At 32.5% G+C, this 21,074-nt stretch overlaps 3 protein-coding genes and 1 pseudogene across 3 annotated transcripts; 1 reads left to right on the top strand and 3 right to left on the bottom strand.

Annotated features, from left to right (window-relative positions):
• LOC143543829 (transcription factor TCP3-like) lies at window positions 1–5,862 on the bottom strand (annotated as a pseudogene).
• A 3,843-nt stretch (window positions 5,863–9,705) lies between these two features.
• Window positions 9,706–10,999, bottom strand: LOC143543811 (E3 ubiquitin-protein ligase RZF1-like). Its single transcript, XM_077036046.1, has 2 exons — window positions 10,391–10,999; window positions 9,706–10,138 (listed from the first exon to the last, which is right to left on the bottom strand). Exons 1-2 carry the CDS (start codon window positions 10,997–10,999, stop codon window positions 9,716–9,718), a joined length of 1,032 nt encoding a protein of 343 aa, XP_076892161.1. The 3' UTR covers window positions 9,706–9,715.
• Window positions 11,000–12,208: 1,209 nt separating this feature from the next.
• Window positions 12,209–14,482, top strand: LOC143543830 (uncharacterized). Its single transcript, XM_077036063.1, has 5 exons — window positions 12,209–12,454; window positions 12,547–12,624; window positions 13,497–13,623; window positions 13,683–13,825; window positions 14,378–14,482. Exons 1-5 carry the CDS (start codon window positions 12,209–12,211, stop codon window positions 14,480–14,482), a joined length of 699 nt encoding a protein of 232 aa, XP_076892178.1.
• Window positions 14,483–17,507: 3,025 nt separating this feature from the next.
• Window positions 17,508–17,924, bottom strand: LOC143543831 (transcription factor TCP10-like). Its single transcript, XM_077036064.1, has one exon. The coding sequence runs from the start codon at window positions 17,922–17,924 to the stop codon at window positions 17,508–17,510; it is 417 nt and encodes a 138-aa protein (XP_076892179.1).
• Between the last annotated feature and the right edge of the window lie 3,150 nt (window positions 17,925–21,074).

Genomic DNA, 21,074 nt, shown 5'->3' on the forward strand with positions numbered 1-21,074 from the left:
TTACAGCTCCGATTTATTGTTATTGTTGGAACTTGGTGCGTTTGTTGGAAGCCGTTGTCTATGGTAGTGGACGGCCGGTGGAGGAGGGGTAGCTACTGTGGTGGTCACCGGTGGCGAAAGATGACGGGGATGGACAACAAAGTTGGACCACTTTTATTAATAAAATACATTTAAATATATTAATTATTTTCGTATATCTTAAGTCCCGACCAATTCTTTGTATACTTTTCTTTTTTTTTTTTAACAAAGGGTATTTGGGTAATTTCACAATATTTTATGGAACATAACTAACAGAGTTAGCGATGTATTAGATTGGGATTGTTGTGGGTAACAAAACTGAAAGTTGGGATTACTAATAGTCATATTGTTAGTTGGGATTAATAATAGCTAAAGATTAATAGTTTGGATTATTAAAATCCAAATTTCCTTTTCTAATTCATCTACCTATATTCTAATAAAGTAAAATAAAATGGGGACACTTGTCATGTTTTGGTTAATTCTCACAATTTTTTCTCTCCAAAACTAATATACCCTAATATATGTAATAAATCAATAATTATTCACTTTCTTTTTACACTATATTTATATAATATCTATATATTTTTATAAACATAAATATTAACATATTATTTTACTATATATTTCAAAATACTTGATGAATTCCAAAAATCAACAACAAATCATGTTTCTCAAATGAAATTGTTTCGGGTTTTTTATGGAAGTTAAATTTGATTTTATGGGTCAAAAGTTGGTAAAAAGATTATTTGGTACAAGTTAACTACATTTAGATTAAAATTTCTTACGGGTCAAAAATGAAAATTTTGAGTATTTTTAAAAGTTTGAGAATGCAAAATAGATTTATAGTCAAATTTGTTATGTGTTCAAAGTGTTGACTTTAATATGTCAAAAGTATGAAAGTTATAATTTTAAACATGATTCAGGTTTTAAGTTTATTTTTTAAGGACATTTTAAACACTTTCGACATGTCACTCTCATGCCTATCAATGCTTCTAACTTTTATCAAATTTCAATATTTATATATGTCAACATTAATTTTTCCTTCAATGGTGATCAAAACGTTGTATGGGAAGCATGTAATGCAAAACTATGCTCAAATGAAACAAAATACTCACAAAATAGAATGAGTTAACATGTTATTTTTTATGTTGTCATCATGACAAAGTCGAGAAGCCCTTTGAAACTTATCAACATCTATTTTATGGTGTAGCTCAGAAAAACATAGTTCTTAAAGAACATCCATTGTTACAATTTAATATTCCACTTTCCTTTGATAGGTGGTAAATTGATAAATATATCAATAAAGGTAATGCCTCTTTTGTATTTAGGCTGAGTGGTTATAACTACTATCGTATGAGAAGTCTTATTTTCGAAATTGGTTCATAACCAAAATTCTTTCAATTATACATATATGACATTGAGAATGAATTTTTCAATAGAAAGAAGCATTCTCAAGTACGATTTTGCACGGACATTTTTTTATTAAGTTTATTTAAAAAAACCATTTTGTGATATAAATAAAATCAATTTATGTACACATTGTATAGATACAAGCATAGATGTAATACATTTTTTTCATATACGCTATGTAATTATTTGTTTTACTTATAATTTTATAATTTGAATTGTCCTGTGTGTAACACGGACTCTAAAACTAATTTACTAATATCTGCCATATAAGATTTCTTAGTAATTATTTAATAAATATCTTAAAATAGGTATCTCATATAGTTTTAAATACCGTCCAAATTCAAGAACAATAAAAAAGTGTTAATGAGATATTCAAGTTGAAAGACACGTTACAAACATCAAAACCCCTCGTCAAAAGATGTGAAATTCTTTTTGAAAACAATAAAATATGACATTAATAAATCTTTGATTCTAAAAGCATTATTGAAACTTTTTCAAAAGCTATTATCATATATTTTCTAATTAATATTTAATATATATTACCCTCAAAGTTGAAAATTCATAGAAAGTTGTTATTCATCAAAGCACTACTAAAAGTAGGAAAGAGTACATTCGATCTTCTTTTAGATGAAAGACTGTTTAGGCTGTTCAATATTATGAAGGAGCTTTATAGTCTCTTCACCTTATCATCATGCAGGAAACGAGATTTTGAAGTCTTTTATAACGCATCGTTTTGGTTTAATGCCTCTTTACCGTCCCATTATAATATATATATATATGTATGTATGTTTGTGTGTGTGTATGTATATATGTATGTATGTATTTATGTATGAGAAAGTGAGGTCGTGCATAAGGATGGTAAAATAACCCGAAGCCCGACGGGTATTGGGCCGGGTATGAGATTAGTTTTGAAAATTTTTCGCGGGTACAGGCCGGGTATGGGATTTGGTAATACGCGGCCCGATTACCCGAAAAGGCATACCCGTTAACCCGAACTATATACCCGAAATAAAAACCCGAAATTTTTTTAGTATTAATTTCATTTTTTTCTTAATCTTTTGTATTTAAGATACGTATTAAAAGATATTATATATGTTTTATATTGTTATGAAGTTTATACATAAAGTTATACTACTATTATTTATTTATGAAAACGTTTATATAAATGTAATGTGTCTTATTTTAGCTTGTAGCAGTTTATTAGCTATAATGGTAAAAAAGTCTACTTAAAAATTCATAACGAGTTATTTTAACAATCTAATGGGTATACCCGATACCCGCGGGTAATAGGCTGGGTATAGGACTGAATTTTATAACCGGATACAAGTATGTGATTAGCAATACCTGGCCTGTTACCATCCCTAGTCGCGCACTCGGGCCCCCTTGAGCGCCGGTCTTTGTGAACACCACCCCCCTCCCCCCCGCGCGTCCCTACAACAGCGCCTCTCTACGATGTAGAACAAAAAAAAACGCCTTTTCAATGCCCATAACGAATGGTCTTACTATAAATTAAATATAAGATTTAAAACAATAATAAAAGTGTCTGAAAGTTTAAAAGTTTTTTTTTTTTTTGGTGCTACCAGACTTACCCCATTTACCTCTTTTTTACTAAACTTATCCCCCTCTTTTATGTTTTACAATTCAAACCTTTTTGATTTATTTCTTATCATTGTGCTATCTTTTATTATAAACATATTTTTTAAATATATTTTCTAAACTATTTTTTTATATTTCAAAAATAATTTTTTAAATGACTAAAAACAATTTTTTTTTTCTTATTTAAAATAAACAATTTTTATTATTTAAAAACACGTAATGTTTTCCTATAATTGCTTTTTAAGATAGTGTTATTTTTTAGTAGTCTTTTGAGATAGTTTGCATTTTTTTTAAAACAAATTTCATATTGTTTGTTAACAAATAAAAAAAACAATATATTTTCGTAATAAACTAAACAAATTTTATGATTTGAGAATGAAATACCCAAGGTTATATGATAATTAATATTAAACATGGATATAATGCTTATATTTGAAAAGGTAGTTTAATCGGGGAAAAAAAATCACATATGTGATCATTTGTATTAAAGAGTTTTTATATTTAAAAAGGTGAAGTATAAAAGAGAAACCATAAAATACAAAAAAAAAAAAAATACCAATCGGTTGGAAGGGAGTAATAAGTCAAATAAAGTTATCAAAGGAATTAAAGTTTAGGGAAGGAGATATGACAAGTATAAGAGATGGGTACGTTTAGCTTAACCCGTTTTTTTTTTCTTTTCTTGTCTTCAGAGCTACCTAATTTTCCCATTGAATGAAACATATATCAAATCTTCGTTACTTTTGTGATCATTTAGCAAGACTCTAAAAAGATTATATCAAAGCACTAAGTGCCACCAAAGAAGAATACAAGAAACATCATACACTTAACCCATACAAAAAAACTCGTTACAACCGGAAGAAACACCAATCTACCTAAGTAATACTCTATTGACGCCTCCTATTTCTTATCCATATTTTGATAAACCTGGCAAACTTTAAAAGTTATTTTTCTTCAAAGTTACCTAATTTCTGTCAGGTGTTTTATTCTTATGTAATTTATAAAATTATTAACACAACTAAAGCATATATCAATCTTCATTACTCTCTATCATTTATTTTTAAACCTTTCAATTAACTTGAAGTATGAGGTACTAGTGGATAAAACGAATTCACTAATAACCAATTTTATAATTGTTTTTTAGTCAATTTTTTTTTATAAATAAGATAATTACTAAAAAGTAATCAAGATGCATCTCATTTGTATAACTTAAATTAACATTTATTAAAAGAAAATTACCCAAGATTAGTACACCCAATGAAAGCTCAATAATTTTCCTAAAAGAAACAAGGGTTTTAGTAATTTTAACGTGACACTTGAGAAATTGGTTACTACGTTGCAAAGTTATCTCTAAATTGAGCAGGTGTTATTTTTTATATGTTTTAAGCATATGTATTTATTTTTTTATATAAACTAAACAATTTGCTAAACCATAAACAGCCTATACATGTGACTGAAATGGATTGAGTTTCTTTTAAAATAATAATAAAGTTGGAAGAGAAAAAAACTACTTTTTGGAAAATGAGATTTGTGGTCCAAGATGGATTCTTTTTGGGAAAATCACTAGCGAGATTATTAAGTACTTATAACTATTAAGAATGATAAAAGATGATAATAAAAAGAGTTAATCGTAAATATGGTGTATGTGGTAGAACTCTAAATGCATGCTACAATCCCTGTGTTATTTTTGCAGATATGATGCCACTTTTATTTCACTTTTGGTTTTTCGTTTGGTTGATCGTTAAAACGTAGGGTAAAATTGTCTTTTCTAGCAGCAGCAGCAGTACCCAAACCCACCGTTCTCCGGCCAACCTGACCCATCAAAATAAATATTATTGTTTCCGGGTTGGTGGTGGGTTATCGGATCTTGAAACGATTGCAGTGAAAGTTTGAGATCCTATTATTATGATTATTCGCCGGCGGAAAATTCATATTATTAGTATTGTTGTTCACCGCCACCGCTGTTGAAAAAAATGGCTTGACGGAATCTAAAGATTCCAACAAGAATCTCGAATTCTGAGAACGACCCATTTGATTATTATTATCATCACCATCCTGATCTGGGCTCTGATCAATATTTACAATTGGTGTAGGAGTCAAAGCTGGAAGCTCAGCGAGTTCATCAATGAAAGCTTTAGCTTTCTTAATAAGCCAGTTAACGGCGTTGCTCGAACAGCCATAGCCGAGCCGATCTTGGACGTCGTAGAATTGTATAGTCGTCATGTGAGCCGAGAGTCGAACGAGCCGGTCTCTCGGACCTTTAGCTGTACACATTTTACTATGGCGTATCCGGTTGACCGTACAATGTGGCCGTCTTGAACCTCCACTATCTTGCCGACAAATAAATGTGGAGCCTTTTTACCAATACAGTTTTCAGTTGTTTTGAACTTGGTAAGATTTGGATATGATTTTAATGTTTTTAATTAAATTGAAACTAACATATACTACATAAATGATATCGGTAACGCGCCACCGGAATTAGGTTGGTGGTGATGGTGGTGGTCAGAATTAGGCTGATGGTGGTGCCCTGAATTAAGAAGATACTAGTGATGTTTGGTTAAGAAGAAGATTGAATCAAACTTTTAACACTAGTCATTTTAGTCCAGTTGGTTGCGAGTGTTGAACTTGGTGTGGCTAGACCCAGGTTCAAAATCCATGGTGGACGGTTTTGTTATTATTTTTTGAGGGAAATCGTTAAACAAAACGAGGGTCCAAATTGCATTTATTTAAAAACCACATGGTTGCAAATTGAAAGGGTATTAGTGTCTTTTCACAGAAGCAATAACGTTGTGACTTGACAGTTGATCAAAAGTGAAATAAAAGTGTTACCACAAGGCCCATCTGTATTTGGGGTTTCACCACAAGGACCACAATTGCAACTCTAATAAACTCTTATTGGTTATAGTTGATACTCTCTTTGTGAAAATAACAATTGATAATTTGAAATAAACAAAACACTAACTAAAACGATGAAGCTTTTACAAGAATGTTTCTATCCAAGTGTTTTGTTTCAAAGTAGTAAAAAAATTATATTTCTTAAATACATTTTTACAACAAATGCTCAAACATTCGGGATCACCCTAACAAATAAATCACCCTTTCATCTAAATAATAGAACGTGATGACCCGGCCCACTCACCTACGAAGAAATCCATAACTAGAAAAACCTTTGCCTTAAACTCGTCTCAAATTCAACCAATTGCCATCCTAGATATGTTTCCGGATTACAACAATTAAGTTTGAATTATTTTAATATTTTGACTTGTTAGAACTCTATTTCAATTTCTACTATGTTTACTTAAGAAATTCACTATGTTTACTTATGAAATTCAGTTGTCAACATCATTATGTTTACCTTCTGTTTCGATGTAATCCAATAAACAATTAATAATCATTAAATAGTTTTTATGTATTATTGTTTTAAGAGGAAAAAAAATATATATATATACCACGCATTTTATCAATTATATTAATCATGTATAATTGAATCCATGACGACCCTTAAGGCAAATTGCACAATCAATTACTTAGGCTATATATTGTGATTGATTATTAGTTAATCAAAAGTGATGTTATATCACTACTATCCAAAAAACAAGTGCCAGTATCGTACTGATGTCAAAAACCAAAAAACTTGATACTGATTCGGTAGCGACAATATCAAATTAGTCTCGGTATCAAATTCTCTATGACTTTTGTGATTAAAAAAAGAAAGAATATTGGTTTTTTATGATATTTCCTTAATAAGATATTATACACAAATAGCATATACTTTATCATCCTTTTTTTTTTTTTTTTTTTTTTTTTTTTTGAACATTCAAGCTTTCCTCCTACTATTTACATTATACCGCCAATGCCAGGAATCGAACCCTGGACCTCTCACCCAAAGGCCAAAGCCTTTACCATCCCACCAAAGTGGTGATGGCATATACTTTATCATCCTAGCTAAAGTGCAAAACACGAGAAGTACGAATACCAATCACCAAAAACTCGTTTAACATAACATGTTGAAAATGTAAAGTTGTTAGAAATGAGTGTTGTTGGAAACTTGGAATGGATTGTTAGGCAATTTAAGACAAAGTTTGACCAACATTTCCAATCTTCTCTGTTATCATCTTATGACAGTTGTTAAGGCATTAAGAGAAGTAAATTAGAGAGAACGTTAAAAATTTACTAAAACAGTAACACGATTTAAAGTAAACCTTTCCATACGAACAAGTATTATTATTATTATTATTATTATTATTATTATTATTATTATTATTATTAGTAGTAGTAGTAGTAGGAGTAGGAGTAGGAGTAGGAGCAACAGTACTTGTAAATTTATAGAAAGAACAATTAACACAACTATGACTTCAAGCATAAAAGCATGAAATTCGATGAATCATGTTACCAGGGTAACCACTATTTCTGTTAGAGGTGTACAAATCGGGTTTTTCAAATACCCGGATTCGGGTATGGAACCGGCTTCGGGTATGATCGGGTATTGAAAAATCGGGTATTTGTAATACCCGGGTCGGGTTAGGGTCCGTGTATTGTCTCTAAAAACCGTACCCTATGCATTAGGTTTTGGTCGGGTATAGAACCGGATATTTTAAAACTGGGTATTTGAATACCCTATTTCCGGGTATTGAAAAACCCTACTTTTGGGTTTTTTTCCAGGTTTTTCGGGTAAAGATTGGATTTTTTAAGGGGTTACACTTTTAGGGGTATTTTTGAGTATTTTTCATGTATTTTTCGGGTAATTTCGGGTATAGTCGGGTATTTGAAAAACCAAGTTTCGGGTATTGGAAAAACCTGGTTCCGGGTATGGAACCGGTTGCGGTTTTCGGGTATTACCGGGTATAAATCGGGTCCGGTTCCGGGTACAGGTTTTGGTACTGAAATGCATACCCTATCCGTACTCTACGGGTAGGGTCGTGTATTAAAAACCCGGGTATAACAAAAATTGGTTTCGGGTATTTTTTTCGGGTTTGGATTTTTTGTGCACCTCTAATTTCTATTGTTGTTGTCAAGACCAAGGAGTTGTTTGGTAGCCTATAAATTAATGATATCATTAGAAACTATTTCTAAATCACTTAGCATTAATGGGCTATTTGGTAGCATTTAATAATTATATCATAAGGCTACACCAAGTTAAATTTTAGGTTCAAGTTATTTAAAAAAGGGAGACAAAAATAAAAAGGATAAGAAAGATTTATAGTCAAATAAAAAACTCCTAAAAAAATTTAAAAAAAATTAAATAAAAAATCATAACTCAAAATTTAATAAAAAACGAAAAAAGTAAAGATACAAAAATGCTTCCACCGTCTTTCTCGTTCAAAAAAAAAAAGAAAAGAAAAAAAAGAACACAATGTTGAGTGAAAAACATCATTGTGTCTTTTTGTTTATCATTGCGTTTTGTGTTTATTTTCGTCATTAATTGTGTCTTTTTTCTTTGATATTGTGTTTTTTTTCTTGATATTGTGTTATATTACTCAGCATTGTGTTATATTTTGTTCGGCATTGTGTTATACTTTGCAATCTATTGTGTCTTTTTTTTAGTTATAATAACGTCTTTTGTTCATTTTCGTCATTATGTCTTTTGTCTCTGCATTGTATCTTTTCGGCGTTTTTTTTGGAACAGGAATGACAAAGGAAACATTTTTGTTTTTTTAATTTTTTTCATTTTTTATTTATGTTTTGAGTTATGATTTTTTTATTAATTTTTTGGTATTTTTTGAGGGGTTTTTTGTTTGGCTACAAATCCTTCTCATACTTCTCATTTTTGTCTCCCTTTGTATTTTAATCTTTCCCTAAATTTTAATGATTCTAAATCAGTCGGTCAAAGGTAGTGTGTTTGGTTACACCTCTTAATGGTTAAATTTGAGAGGCATGCTGAATAATTTAGAGACTACCTCTTACTCAGTCAAAACACTTATTGATTCAGCACAAGATTGCCAAGCATTTCCTAAGTGCGTTTGGTTAACCGAAATGACACATTTGAATCAGTCAGCAAACCTCTTATCCATTAAGCTTCAAAATGACGTAGAATAAAATTTTTACCCCTTTGTCCCTTCACATGTGTTCATAACCCTTAGTTTGTTACTCACGCACCACATCCTTGAACCACCACCACATCGACATACTTAGCACTTATTAGCGCATAGTCTCTTAACCATTCAAACTTCTTATTGATTCAGCACTTAGGTGCAGAGATTGCCAAACAGCCCCTAAGTGTTAGTGGAATAGCGACACATGCCACATCACTTGGTTGGGGCGTTAAACACCATTAACGGGTGTAGGATGGAAGACGCCAAAGGACGGAGGCGGTATGGCGCTAGCGTGCTTGAGGGCTTGGGGTATGGGTTAACCTATTTTCCTACCAATCAAACCATCCTTTTACATTTTTATAATAAAAAGCTTAAAAAACTAAAAAAATAATTGTTTTTTTTATTTAAACCTTTAAAAACAAAAAAGTTAGCAAGAGCCCCGTATCTATGTGACAGTGCTTGATGTGACACTATGTTTTCACATTTTACTATTTTAGTTGAACAGTATGCATATTGTTGTTAAGTAACTTTAGTAATATTAGTTACATGGACGGAGGTTTAAGAAGAACAAATTGCATTGCAACACAATTAATCATTCTAACATTACGATTCAACAAACAACAATGACTGATTTGACAATCGGCATGCAATGCCATTACTGGCTAAAGAATGCTGCACGAGTTCGCCCTCGACTCATCACGAGTACTCGTAATATTATTAACGCCATGGGAACCAGAAGCTCGATGCCTTGGTCGAAACGGACGCCATACAGATGCTAACCTTCTCCATCTCCAACACCGCCGTCTTCTACCCCTACTATCAGCCGATGAATCCATCCCACCATCGGAAGAATCACTGCCATCGGTGGTTATAGTTGGCACGGGCAGCTCGTTCCGGCAAATGGGACAAGAGTTATGGAGTCTTAACCATGGCACAATGCAATTGGAGTGAAAAATATGTTTGCATGGTAACTCCTTTGCTTCCCCTCCAACTTTAAAATCCTCCATGCAAACTGCGCAAGATTCGGAGTCATTAAGGATATGCGTTTGCGTGATTTTAACGTTCGGTAATGCGTTGATAGCCGAGTCTGGGGCGGGTAGTGGGCCCGGCCGGTCGTCTTGAGTTAAATCTTCGATCAATTGGTGTAAATTATTTCCTCCATAATAGTTTCGGGGGTCAAGCCCTCGTGGGACCCCACCTTCTGTTTCATTATTATTAGCATTATCATTATGGTTCGGATGACTTCCGACCCTAGGGAGGTTATTTGGTGTAAGAATAACCCAAGGACGTGATCTTGGGCGGTATAGAATTCCTGTATCTGCCCCCCAGCCACCCATGTCTGGGGCGGGTGGTGGGCCCGGCAGGTTGTTTTGAGTTAACTCTTCGATCAATTGGTTTAATTCATTTCCTGCATAGTAGTTTCGTGGGTCACGCCCTCGCGGGACCCTACCTTCTGTTTCATTATTATCATTATCATTATGGTTTGGATGACTTCCGACCCTAGGAAGGTTATTTGGTGTAAGAATAACCCAAGAGCCTGATCTTGGGCGGGCTAGAATTCCCGTATTCGGGCCCCACCCATCCATGTCATCAAACCGCAGGCTTGGACCCCTACCCACCCTACGCCTCCATGGTGGTTGGATTCCTACATCCGTAACCCTTTCAGGGTGTCGGTTATTAACATGAGGATCAATCATGAGCGAGAGTGCTTCTAGTAAACGAGCTTCGGGTGAGGGGTCGAATTCAGTGAATTCGACCACGAACCGTGGTCTATTTACATTGATCTCATAGACAAACTGGCCAAAACACCTCGGACACATGATTGGAGAGCTATCGGCTGCGATCCTCACGGTTCGATGGCATTGGTAACACCAGTGTAGTTGGTAGGTTCTGCCGCCGATGTCGATGGATCGGTTATCGGAGGCAGATGGTTGGTCCGATTGCATGATCAGGGGCCTTAAATTCTAGGTTAAGTATGTCACATGTTCATGTGTTTATATATGTATATACTTTTGAAGAAGCTTGACGTCTCCTTCATCTTAAATGATATAATAAAATCATGTTCATGTATGTACGTGCAGATAAAGAAAAAGATGGTGTGAGGCTTACAAACATCTCGTTTTAGTATTTAGATTTAAACATTTGTTTTGGGAAAAGTATCGTATTCTTTACTTGATGATCATGTTTCATTCTTGATTTTAACACAAAATCTAAGATATGCTTTACATTATACATTGGCATAGTTATTATAAAAATTTCTACTAATTAATAATCAATATGCAGATGAGTTTATAAAACTAGGATTGAATCACAAAAAATAACTTTGTTGACCAACAACATGTTCATTCAATGGTATTACACGTATTCAAAAACTCAAAATCCCGTTTCACGTCAACGCATGATGTGTGTGAATCTTACATCAGCGTGTTAAGAAAAAAACCTTACGTCCCTTTAGTGCACCAAGGCATTTAACAATTATAACATAAAAATATAACTTATGATTAAAAACTGCAAAAAATATTAAAATAAAAACCTAGTTGACAGATTTTTGTATGTTAAAAAAACTTAAAAAACATATCCGACGGTATACAAAAATAAAAATAAGGTGACCAATTTAAGAAAAACGTCTTGGGTTCAAGCTCTAGCAAAAATGGGAAATTCTAGGTTGGGTCAACGTCCTATCAGTGATCTAAAAAGCCGTTAAGAAAAAGTTGGGCTTTCATTTTAGTTATCAACAAATCTTATATTCGTTTAAACTTTTAAGTTAAATGTTTTTTTAAGGAAAAATCACATAGTAATAATATTGATGGTATTCAAGTTTTCTAAGTTGTTCTATTAAATTCAATCAAACTTGATTTGTTTTTCTTTTAAGTAACTATACAATGCCTTTTATTTTGTACATATTTTGGGTAGGTTCTTTGTACGCTAAATTGACCGTTAAATCATCCATCAAACTGTAACGACAAGTCGACAAGTGGTTGTAGATATTTTTAACAGAGATAACAGAATATCTATGTGGTGGCTCGTGAGTCGTTAACACATATTCTTCCCTCTGAATCATCACCTTAATTATTACATCTTTCACTTCAAGCATTATTCTTCTTCACTTCACTTTATTATCTCCAATCATTAATCAACTTCACAGTTTCTCAACCATGAGGCTGACCACCAATCCCTCAAGACCAATCCTCTTCACCCCTCCGAAATCCGGTTCGAAGGTTAACTGGGTCTATGGTCGTTACCGCCCACCGGGTGCTAGATTACCCATGACGTGTACCGCCACCAGCTCTACACAAGATACCCATTTGGCTGCGAATATAGCCGAGGCTGGTTCTTCAAAGAAGCTTCATAACTCACCCTTTACGGGGAAATCGCATCGTTGGGAGGAAACAATTGAGAAGGTCATAAACTCGTATTCGATTTAATTATAATTTGATTGGATAACATGATTGGATAACATGAGTGTGTTGAAAATTACATGTAATTGGTGTAGGTTATTTATAATTGCCGGTTCTTGGCTCTTTTTGCGGTTATGGGGTCGTTAATCGGGTCGTTTCTATGTTTCATAAAGGTATGGTATTTAAACAATTTGGTACTACCATGATCGTCATTTGTCGTAGGGGTGTTCACTAATGAATCGGACTTGAAGCATTCGAAATTCGATTTTAATCAAATTCGAATTTGAAAGTTTGAATTCGGTTTTCAATCATTCGAGTTCGATTTAGTAATCGAATTTTGAATAGAATATGAAATTATCATTTTAATTTTTATTAGATTCGAAATTCGAATTAAAATTGACACATATACTAAAAGTTGGAAGTTCAACATTTGGTTATTAATTCATTATACTTTTGTCAGTTGCTATTTACAAATAATTGTACGTTGTCACTTTGAATAATTTTTTTTTGAACGGCTGTCACTTTGAATAATTAAAGATGTTTTGGATGTTGCAACTTTGAATAGTTTATTTGTTTATATATGTTTTTTGGATTAAAAAACTCAAATTTGTAGCGGTTTTGAAATTATAAATACTTTTTTACCCTAAATTCGAATTCGAATAATTCGATTCGAATATTCGAAATTTAATTAATTGAACACCCCTAGTTCATTATATATTTGATTGAACAATTTTTGTGTTGTTTTATGATGGTTTGGCTAACACCACATGCACACTTCAGACACCACTTATATGTCATATGACCTGATATGAGCCATATGGCATGCGAATCATATGACACATATAACCTATTTGATGGATACATAAATGACCAATGCGACACTAATAGTGAGAAATGGCCTGTATGACCATTATTCGCCCATATCATATAGCTTGTATGACGTCATATGGCCCGTATGATGTAACAATATGTCTGGTGTACACTTTTGATGGTGGTGTTCGTATAGCATCAACCTTTTTATAATTGTGTATTATATGCTATCCAGGGTTGTGCATACGTTGTGGCATCATTCCAAGAATACTTTGTGATACATAAGCCAGGGATCTTCCAGCTAGTGGAAGCCATTGGTAATATTTTCAAGCATATCAAAACCAGCCTTAATGACCTTTTGAGTTTTTACATAATATACATTAATGTGTTATGTACATATCTATGGCTTTTTCTTAACCAGATGTGTATCTGTTGGGAACTGTGATGTTCGTTTTTGGCATGGGTTTGTATGAGCTTTTCATCAGCAATCTTGATACTGCAAAGTCGGGGTCAGATAGAGCAACTACTCGCAGATCTAATCTCTTCGGCTTATTTGTTCTAAAGGTTAGCTCGAGGCAATTTAATATATATCTCTATAAACTTAGGAAATATCATATATACCCATACAAAACTAAAAATATCATATATTCCCTTAAAAAGTAATTAAAAAAAATCAAATATACCCGATTCATTGAAGTATTTTATCAAATGACCATTTTACCCTTATTTTTCTAAAATTTTATAATTCTATATGTGCCCATCTTTAACTTTAATTAATTTTATTTATCAATTTTTAGCTTAAATTATTTGTTTTACCCATTTGTAACTTGAGTTTTTTTACACATAAACAATTTTCATTTATAGTAAAAACGAAAAGAAGTCGGTAAATAGATATGATAAACTGATGCAATAATATGTTATATGCCCTAATGTCCTAATGCGATACTAGAATGTGATAACAAGATGGATACGAATGGGATTATACTTGGCTTGACTATCTGATTCGAGTTAGATTGCTTATCGATCGTTATATTATAATGCGACTATACCGGGTTCGATTATCTGATTCGAGTTCGATTATCTAATTCAAGCATACAAATTTGTTTGTTCGATTAGCTGCCGTCGAGAACATTTGAGGAGAGAAGACGGTTTGGCTGTTTGCTAAGCATTGATGTTGAAAGACACGTTACAAACATCAAAACCCCTCGTCAAAAGATGTGAAATTCTTTTTGAAAACAATAAAATATGACATTAATAAATCTTTGATTCTAAAAGCATTATTGAAACTTTTTCAAAAGCTATTATCATATATTTTCTAATTAATATTTAATATATATTACCCTCAAAGTTGAAAATTCATAGAAAGTTGTTATTCATCAAAGCACTACTAAAAGTAGGAAAGAGTACATTCGATCTTCTTTTAGATGAAAGACTGTTTAGGCTGTTCAATATTATGAAGGAGCTTTATAGTCTCTTCACCTTATCATCATGCAGGAAACGAGATTTTGAAGTCTTTTATAACGCATCGTTTTGGTTTAATGCCTCTTTACCGTCCCATTATAATATATATATATATGTATGTATGTTTGTGTGTGTGTATGTATATATGTATGTATGTATTTATGTATGAGAAAGTGAGGTCGTGCATAAGGATGGTAAAATAACCCGAAGCCCGACGGGTATTGGGCCGGGTATGAGATTAGTTTTGAAAATTTTTCGCGGGTACAGGCCGGGTATGGGATTTGGTAATACGCGGCCCGATTACCCGAAAAGGCATACCCGTTAACCCGAACTATATACCCGAAATAAAAACCCGAAATTTTTTTAGTATTAATTTCATTTTTTTCTTAATCTTTTGTATTTAAGATACGTATTAAAAGATATTATATATGTTTTATATTGTTATGAAGTTTATACATAAAGTTATACTACTATTATTTATTTATGAAAACGTTTATATAAATGTAATGTGTCTTATTTTAGCTTGTAGCAGTTTATTAGCTATAATGGTAAAAAAGTCTACTTAAAAATTCATAACGAGTTATTTTAACAATCTAATGGGTATACCCGATACCCGCGGGTAATAGGCCGGGTATAGGACTGAATTTTATAACCGGATACAAGTATGTGATTAGCAATACTTGGCCTGTTACCATCCCTAGTCGCGCACTCGGGCCCCCTTGAGCGCCGGTCTTTGTGAACACCACCCCCCTCCCCCCCGCGCGTCCCTACAACAGCGCCTCTCTACGATGTAGAACAAAAAAAACGCCTTTTCAATGCCCATAACGAATGGTCTTACTATAAATTAAATATAAGATTTAAAACAATAATAAAAGTGTCTGAAAGTTTAAAAGTTTTTTTTTTTTTTTGGTGCTACCAGACTTACCCCATTTACCTCTTTTTTACTAAACTTATCCCCCTCTTTTATGTTTTACAATTCAAACCTTTTTGATTTATTTCTTATCATTGTGCTATCTTTTATTATAAACATATTTTTTAAATATATTTTCTAAACTATTTTTTTATATTTCAAAAATAATTTTTTAAATGACTAAAAACAAATTTTTTTTTCTTATTTAAAATAAACAATTTTTATTATTTAAAAACACGTAATGTTTTCCTATAATTGCTTTTTAAGATAGTGTTATTTTTTAGTAGTTTTTTGAGATAGTTTGCATTTTTTTTTAAAACAAATTTCATATTGTTTGTTAACAAATAAAAAAAACAATATATTTTCGTAATAAACTAAACAAATTTTATGATTTGAGAATGAAATACCCAAGGTTATATGATAATTAATATTAAACATGGATATAATGCTTATATTTGAAAAGGTAGTTTAATCGGGGAAAAAAAATCACATATGTGATCATTTGTATTAAAGAGTTTTTATATTTGAAAAGGTGAAGTATAAAAGAGAAACCATAAAATACAAAAAAAAAAAAATACCAATCGGTTGGAAGGGAGTAATAAGTCAAATAAAGTTATCAAAGGAATTAAAGTTTAGGGAAGGAGATATGACAAGTATAAGAGATGGGTACGTTTAGCTTAACCCGTTTTTTTTTTCTTTTCTTGTCTTCAGAGCTACCTAATTTTCCCATTGAATGAAACATATATCAAATCTTCGTTACTTTTGTGATCATTTAGCAAGACTCTAAAAAGATTATATCAAAGCACTAAGTGCCACCAAAGAAGAATACAAGAAACATCATACACTTAACCCATACAAAAAAACTCGTTACAACCGGAAGAAACACCAATCTACCTAAGTAATACTCTATTGACGCCTCCTATTTCTTATCCATATTTTGATAAACCTGGCAAACTTTAAAAGTTATTTTTCTTCAAAGTTACCTAATTTCTGTCAGGTGTTTTATTCTTATGTAATTTATAAAATTATTAACACAACTAAAGCATATATCAATCTTCATTACTCTCTATCATTTATTTTTAAACCTTTCAATTAACTTGAAGTATGAGGTACTAGTGGATAAAACGAATTCACTAATAACCAATTTTATAATTGTTTTTTAGTCAATTTTTTTTATAAATAAGATAATTACTAAAAAGTAATCAAGATGCATCTCATTTGTATAACTTAAATTAACATTTATTAAAAGAAAATTACCCAAGATTAGTACACCCAATGAAAGCTCAATAATTTTCCTAAAAGAAACAAGGGTTTTAGTAATTTTAACGTGACACTTGAGAAATTGGTTACTACGTTGCAAAGTTATCTCTAAATTGAGCAGGTGTTATTTTTTATATGTTTTAAGCATATGTATTTATTTTTTTATATAAACTAAACAATTTGCTAAACCATAAACAGCCTATACATGTGACTGAAATGGATTGAGTTTCTTTTAAAATAATAATAAAGTTGGAAGAGAAAAAAACTACTTTTTGGAAAATGAGATTTGTGGTCCAAGATGGATTCTTTTTGGGAAAATCACTAGCGAGATTATTAAGTACTTATAACTATTAAGAATGATAAAAGATGATAATAAAAAGAGTTAATCGTAAATATGGTGTATGTGGTAGAACTCTAAATGCATGCTACAATCCCTGTGTTATTTTTGCAGATATGATGCCACTTTTATTTCACTTTTGGTTTTTCGTTTGGTTGATCGTTAAAACGTAGGGTAAAATTGTCTTTTCTAGCAGCAGCAGCAGTACCCAAACCCACCGTTCTCCGGCCAACCTGACCCATCAAAATAAATATTATTGTTTCCGGGTTGGTGGTGGGTTATCGGATCTTGAAACGATTGCAGTGAAAGTTTGAGATCCTATTATTATGATTATTCGCCGGCGGAAAATTCATATTATTAGTATTGTTGTTCACCGCCACCGCTGTTGAAAAAAATGGCTTGACGGAATCTAAAGATTCCAACAAGAATCTCGAATTCTGAGAACGACCCATTTGATTATTATTATCATCACCATCCTGATCTGGGCTCTGATCAATATTTACAATTGGTGTAGGAGTCAAAGCTGGAAGCTCAGCGAGTTCATCAATGAAAGCTTTAGCTTTCTTAATAAGCCAGTTAACGGCGTTGCTCGAACAGCCATAGCCGAGCCGATCTTGGACGTCGTAGAATTGTATAGTCGTCATGTGAGCCGAGAGTCGAACGAGCCGGTCTCTCGGACCTTTAGCTGTACACATTTTACTATGGCGTATCCGGTTGACCGTACAATGTGGCCGTCTTGAACCTCCACTATCTTGCCGACAAATAAATGTGGAGCCTTTTTACCAATACAGTTTTCAGTTGTTTTGAACTTGGTAAGATTTGGATATGATTTTAATGTTTTTAATTAAATTGAAACTAACATATACTACATAAATGATATCGGTAACGCGCCACCGGAATTAGGTTGGTGGTGATGGTGGTGGTCAGAATTAGGTTGATGGTGGTGCCCTGAATTAAGAAGATACTAGTGATGTTTGGTTAAGAAGAAGATTGAATCAAACTTTTAACACTAGTCATTTTAGTCCAGTTGGTTGCGAGTGTTGAACTTGGTGTGGCTAGACCCAGGTTCAAAATCCATGGTGGACGGTTTTGTTATTATTTTTTGAGGGAAATCGTTAAACAAAACGAGGGTCCAAATTGCATTTATTTAAAAACCACATGGTTGCAAATTGAAAGGGTATTAGTGTCTTTTCACAGAAGCAATAACGTTGTGACTTGACAGTTGATCAAAAGTGAAATAAAAGTGTTACCACAAGGCCCATCTGTATTTGGGGTTTCACCACAAGGACCACAATTGCAACTCTAATAAACTCTTATTGGTTATAGTTGATACTCTCTTTGTGAAAATAACAATTGATAATTTGAAATAAACAAAACACTAACTAAAACGATGAAGCTTTTACAAGAATGTTTCTATCCAAGTGTTTTGTTTCAAAGTAGTAAAAAAATTATATTTCTTAAATACATTTTTACAACAAATGCTCAAACATTCGGGATCACCCTAACAAATAAATCACCCTTTCATCTAAATAATAGAACGTGATGACCCGGCCCACTCACCTACGAAGAAATCCATAACTAGAAAAACCTTTGCCTTAAACTCGTCTCAAATTCAACCAATTGCCATCCTAGATATGTTTCCGGATTACAACAATTAAGTTTGAATTATTTTAATATTTTGACTTGTTAGAACTCTATTTCAATTTCTACTATGTTTACTTAAGAAATTCACTATGTTTACTTATGAAATTCAGTTGTCAACATCATTATGTTTACCTTCTGTTTCGATGTAATCCAATAAACAATTAATAATCATTAAATAGTTTTTATGTATTATTGTTTTAAGAGGAAAAAAAATATATATATATACCACGCATTTTATCAATTATATTAATCATGTATAATTGAATCCATGACGACCCTTAAGGCAAATTGCACAATCAATTACTTAGGCTATATATTGTGATTGATTATTAGTTAATCAAAAGTGATGTTATATCACTACTATCCAAAAAACAAGTGCCAGTATCGTACTGATGTCAAAAACCAAAAAACTTGATACTGATTCGGTAGCGACAATATCAAATTAGTCTCGGTATCAAATTCTCTATGACTTTTGTGATTAAAAAAAGAAAGAATATTGGTTTTTTATGATATTTCCTTAATAAGATATTATACACAAATAGCATATACTTTATCATCCTTTTTTTTTTTTTTTTTTTTTTTTTTTTGAACATTCAAGCTTTCCTCCTACTATTTACATTATACCGCCAATGCCAGGAATCGAACCCTGGACCTCTCACCCAAAGGCCAAAGCCTTTACCATCCCACCAAAGTGGTGATGGCATATACTTTATCATCCTAGCTAAAGTGCAAAACACGAGAAGTACGAATACCAATCACCAAAAACTCGTTTAACATAACATGTTGAAAATGTAAAGTTGTTAGAAATGAGTGTTGTTGGAAACTTGGAATGGATTGTTAGGCAATTTAAGACAAAGTTTGACCAACATTTCCAATCTTCTCTGTTATCATCTTATGACAGTTGTTAAGGCATTAAGAGAAGTAAATTAGAGAGAACGTTAAAAATTTACTAAAACAGTAACACGATTTAAAGTAAACCTTTCCATACGAACAAGTATTATTATTATTATTATTATTATTATTATTATTATTAGTAGTAGTAGTAGTAGTAGGAGTAGGAGTAGGAGTAGGAGTAGGAGCAACAGTACTTGTAAATTTATAGAAAGAACAATTAACACAACTATGACTTCAAGCATAAAAGCATGAAATTCGATGAATCATGTTACCAGGGTAACCACTATTTCTGTTAGAGGTGTACAAATCGGGTTTTTCAAATACCCGGATTCGGGTATGGAACCGGCTTCGGGTATGATCGGGTATTGAAAAATCGGGTATTTGTAATACCCGGGTCGGGTTAGGGTCCGTGTATTGTCTCTAAAAACCGTACCCTATGCATTGGGTTTTGGTCGGGTATAGAACCGGATATTTTAAAACTGGGTATTTGAATACCCTATTTCCGGGTATTGAAAAACCCTACTTTTGGGTTTTTTTCCAGGTTTTTCGGGTAAAGATTGGATTTTTTAAGGGGTTACACTTTTAGGGGTATTTTTGAGTATTTTTCATGTATTTTTCGGGTAATTTCGGGTATAGTCGGGTATTTGAAAAACCAAGTTTCGGGTATTCGAAAAACCTGGTTCCGGGTATGGAACCGGTTGCGGTTTTCGGGTATTACCGGGTATAAATCGGGTCCGGTTCCGGGTACAGGTTTTGGTACTGAAATGCATACCCTATCCGTACTCTACGGGTAGGGTCGTGTATTAAAAACCCGGGTATAACAAAAATTGGTTTCGGGTATTTTTTTCGGGTTTGGATTTTTTGTGCACCTCTAATTTCTATTGTTGTTGTCAAGACCAAGGAGTTGTTTGGTAGCCTATAAATTAATGATATCATTAGAAACTATTTCTAAATCAGTTAGCATTAATGGGCTATTTGGTAGCATTTAATAATTATATCATAAGGCTACACCAAGTTAAATTTTAGGTTCAAGTTATTTAAAAAAGGGAGACAAAAATAAAAAGGATAAGAAAGATTTATAGTCAAATAAAAAACTCCTAAAAAAATTTAAAAAAAATTAAATAAAAAATCATAACTCAAAATTTAATAAAAAACGAAAAAAGTAAAGATACAAAAATGCTTCCACCGTCTTTCTCGTTCAAAAAAAAAAAGAAAAGAAAAAAAAGAACACAATGTTGAGTGAAAAACATCATTGTGTCTTTTTGTTTATCATTGCGTTTTGTGTTTATTTTCGTCATTAATTGTGT

Source organism: Bidens hawaiensis, unplaced genomic scaffold (assembly GCF_021521415.1).
Source record: "Bidens hawaiensis isolate Kalapana, Puna unplaced genomic scaffold, B.hawaiensis_p1.1 tig00013302_1, whole genome shotgun sequence".
NCBI classification, from domain to species: Eukaryota; Viridiplantae; Streptophyta; class Magnoliopsida; order Asterales; family Asteraceae; genus Bidens; species Bidens hawaiensis.

Bases quoted from the DNA above. Each gene is read 5' to 3' on its own strand.
- LOC143543811 (XM_077036046.1), bottom strand. From the start codon at position 10,999: ATGCAATCGGACCAACCATCTGCCTCCGATAACCGATCCATCGACATC. The intron at 10,139-10,390 runs ATGGGTGGCTGG...CCCGCCCCAGAC, and splicing joins GCCCACCACCCGCCCCAGAC to TCGGCTATCAACGCATTACC.
- LOC143543830 (XM_077036063.1), top strand. From the start codon at position 12,209: ATGAGGCTGACCACCAATCCCTCAAGACCAATCCTCTTCACCCCTCCG. The intron at 13,624-13,682 runs GTTTTTACATAA...TTTCTTAACCAG, and splicing joins CAGCCTTAATGACCTTTTGA to ATGTGTATCTGTTGGGAACT. The intron at 13,826-14,377 runs GTTAGCTCGAGG...TTGTTCGATTAG, and splicing joins TCGGCTTATTTGTTCTAAAG to CTGCCGTCGAGAACATTTGA.
- LOC143543831 (XM_077036064.1), bottom strand. From the start codon at position 17,924: ATGTGTACAGCTAAAGGTCCGAGAGACCGGCTCGTTCGACTCTCGGCT.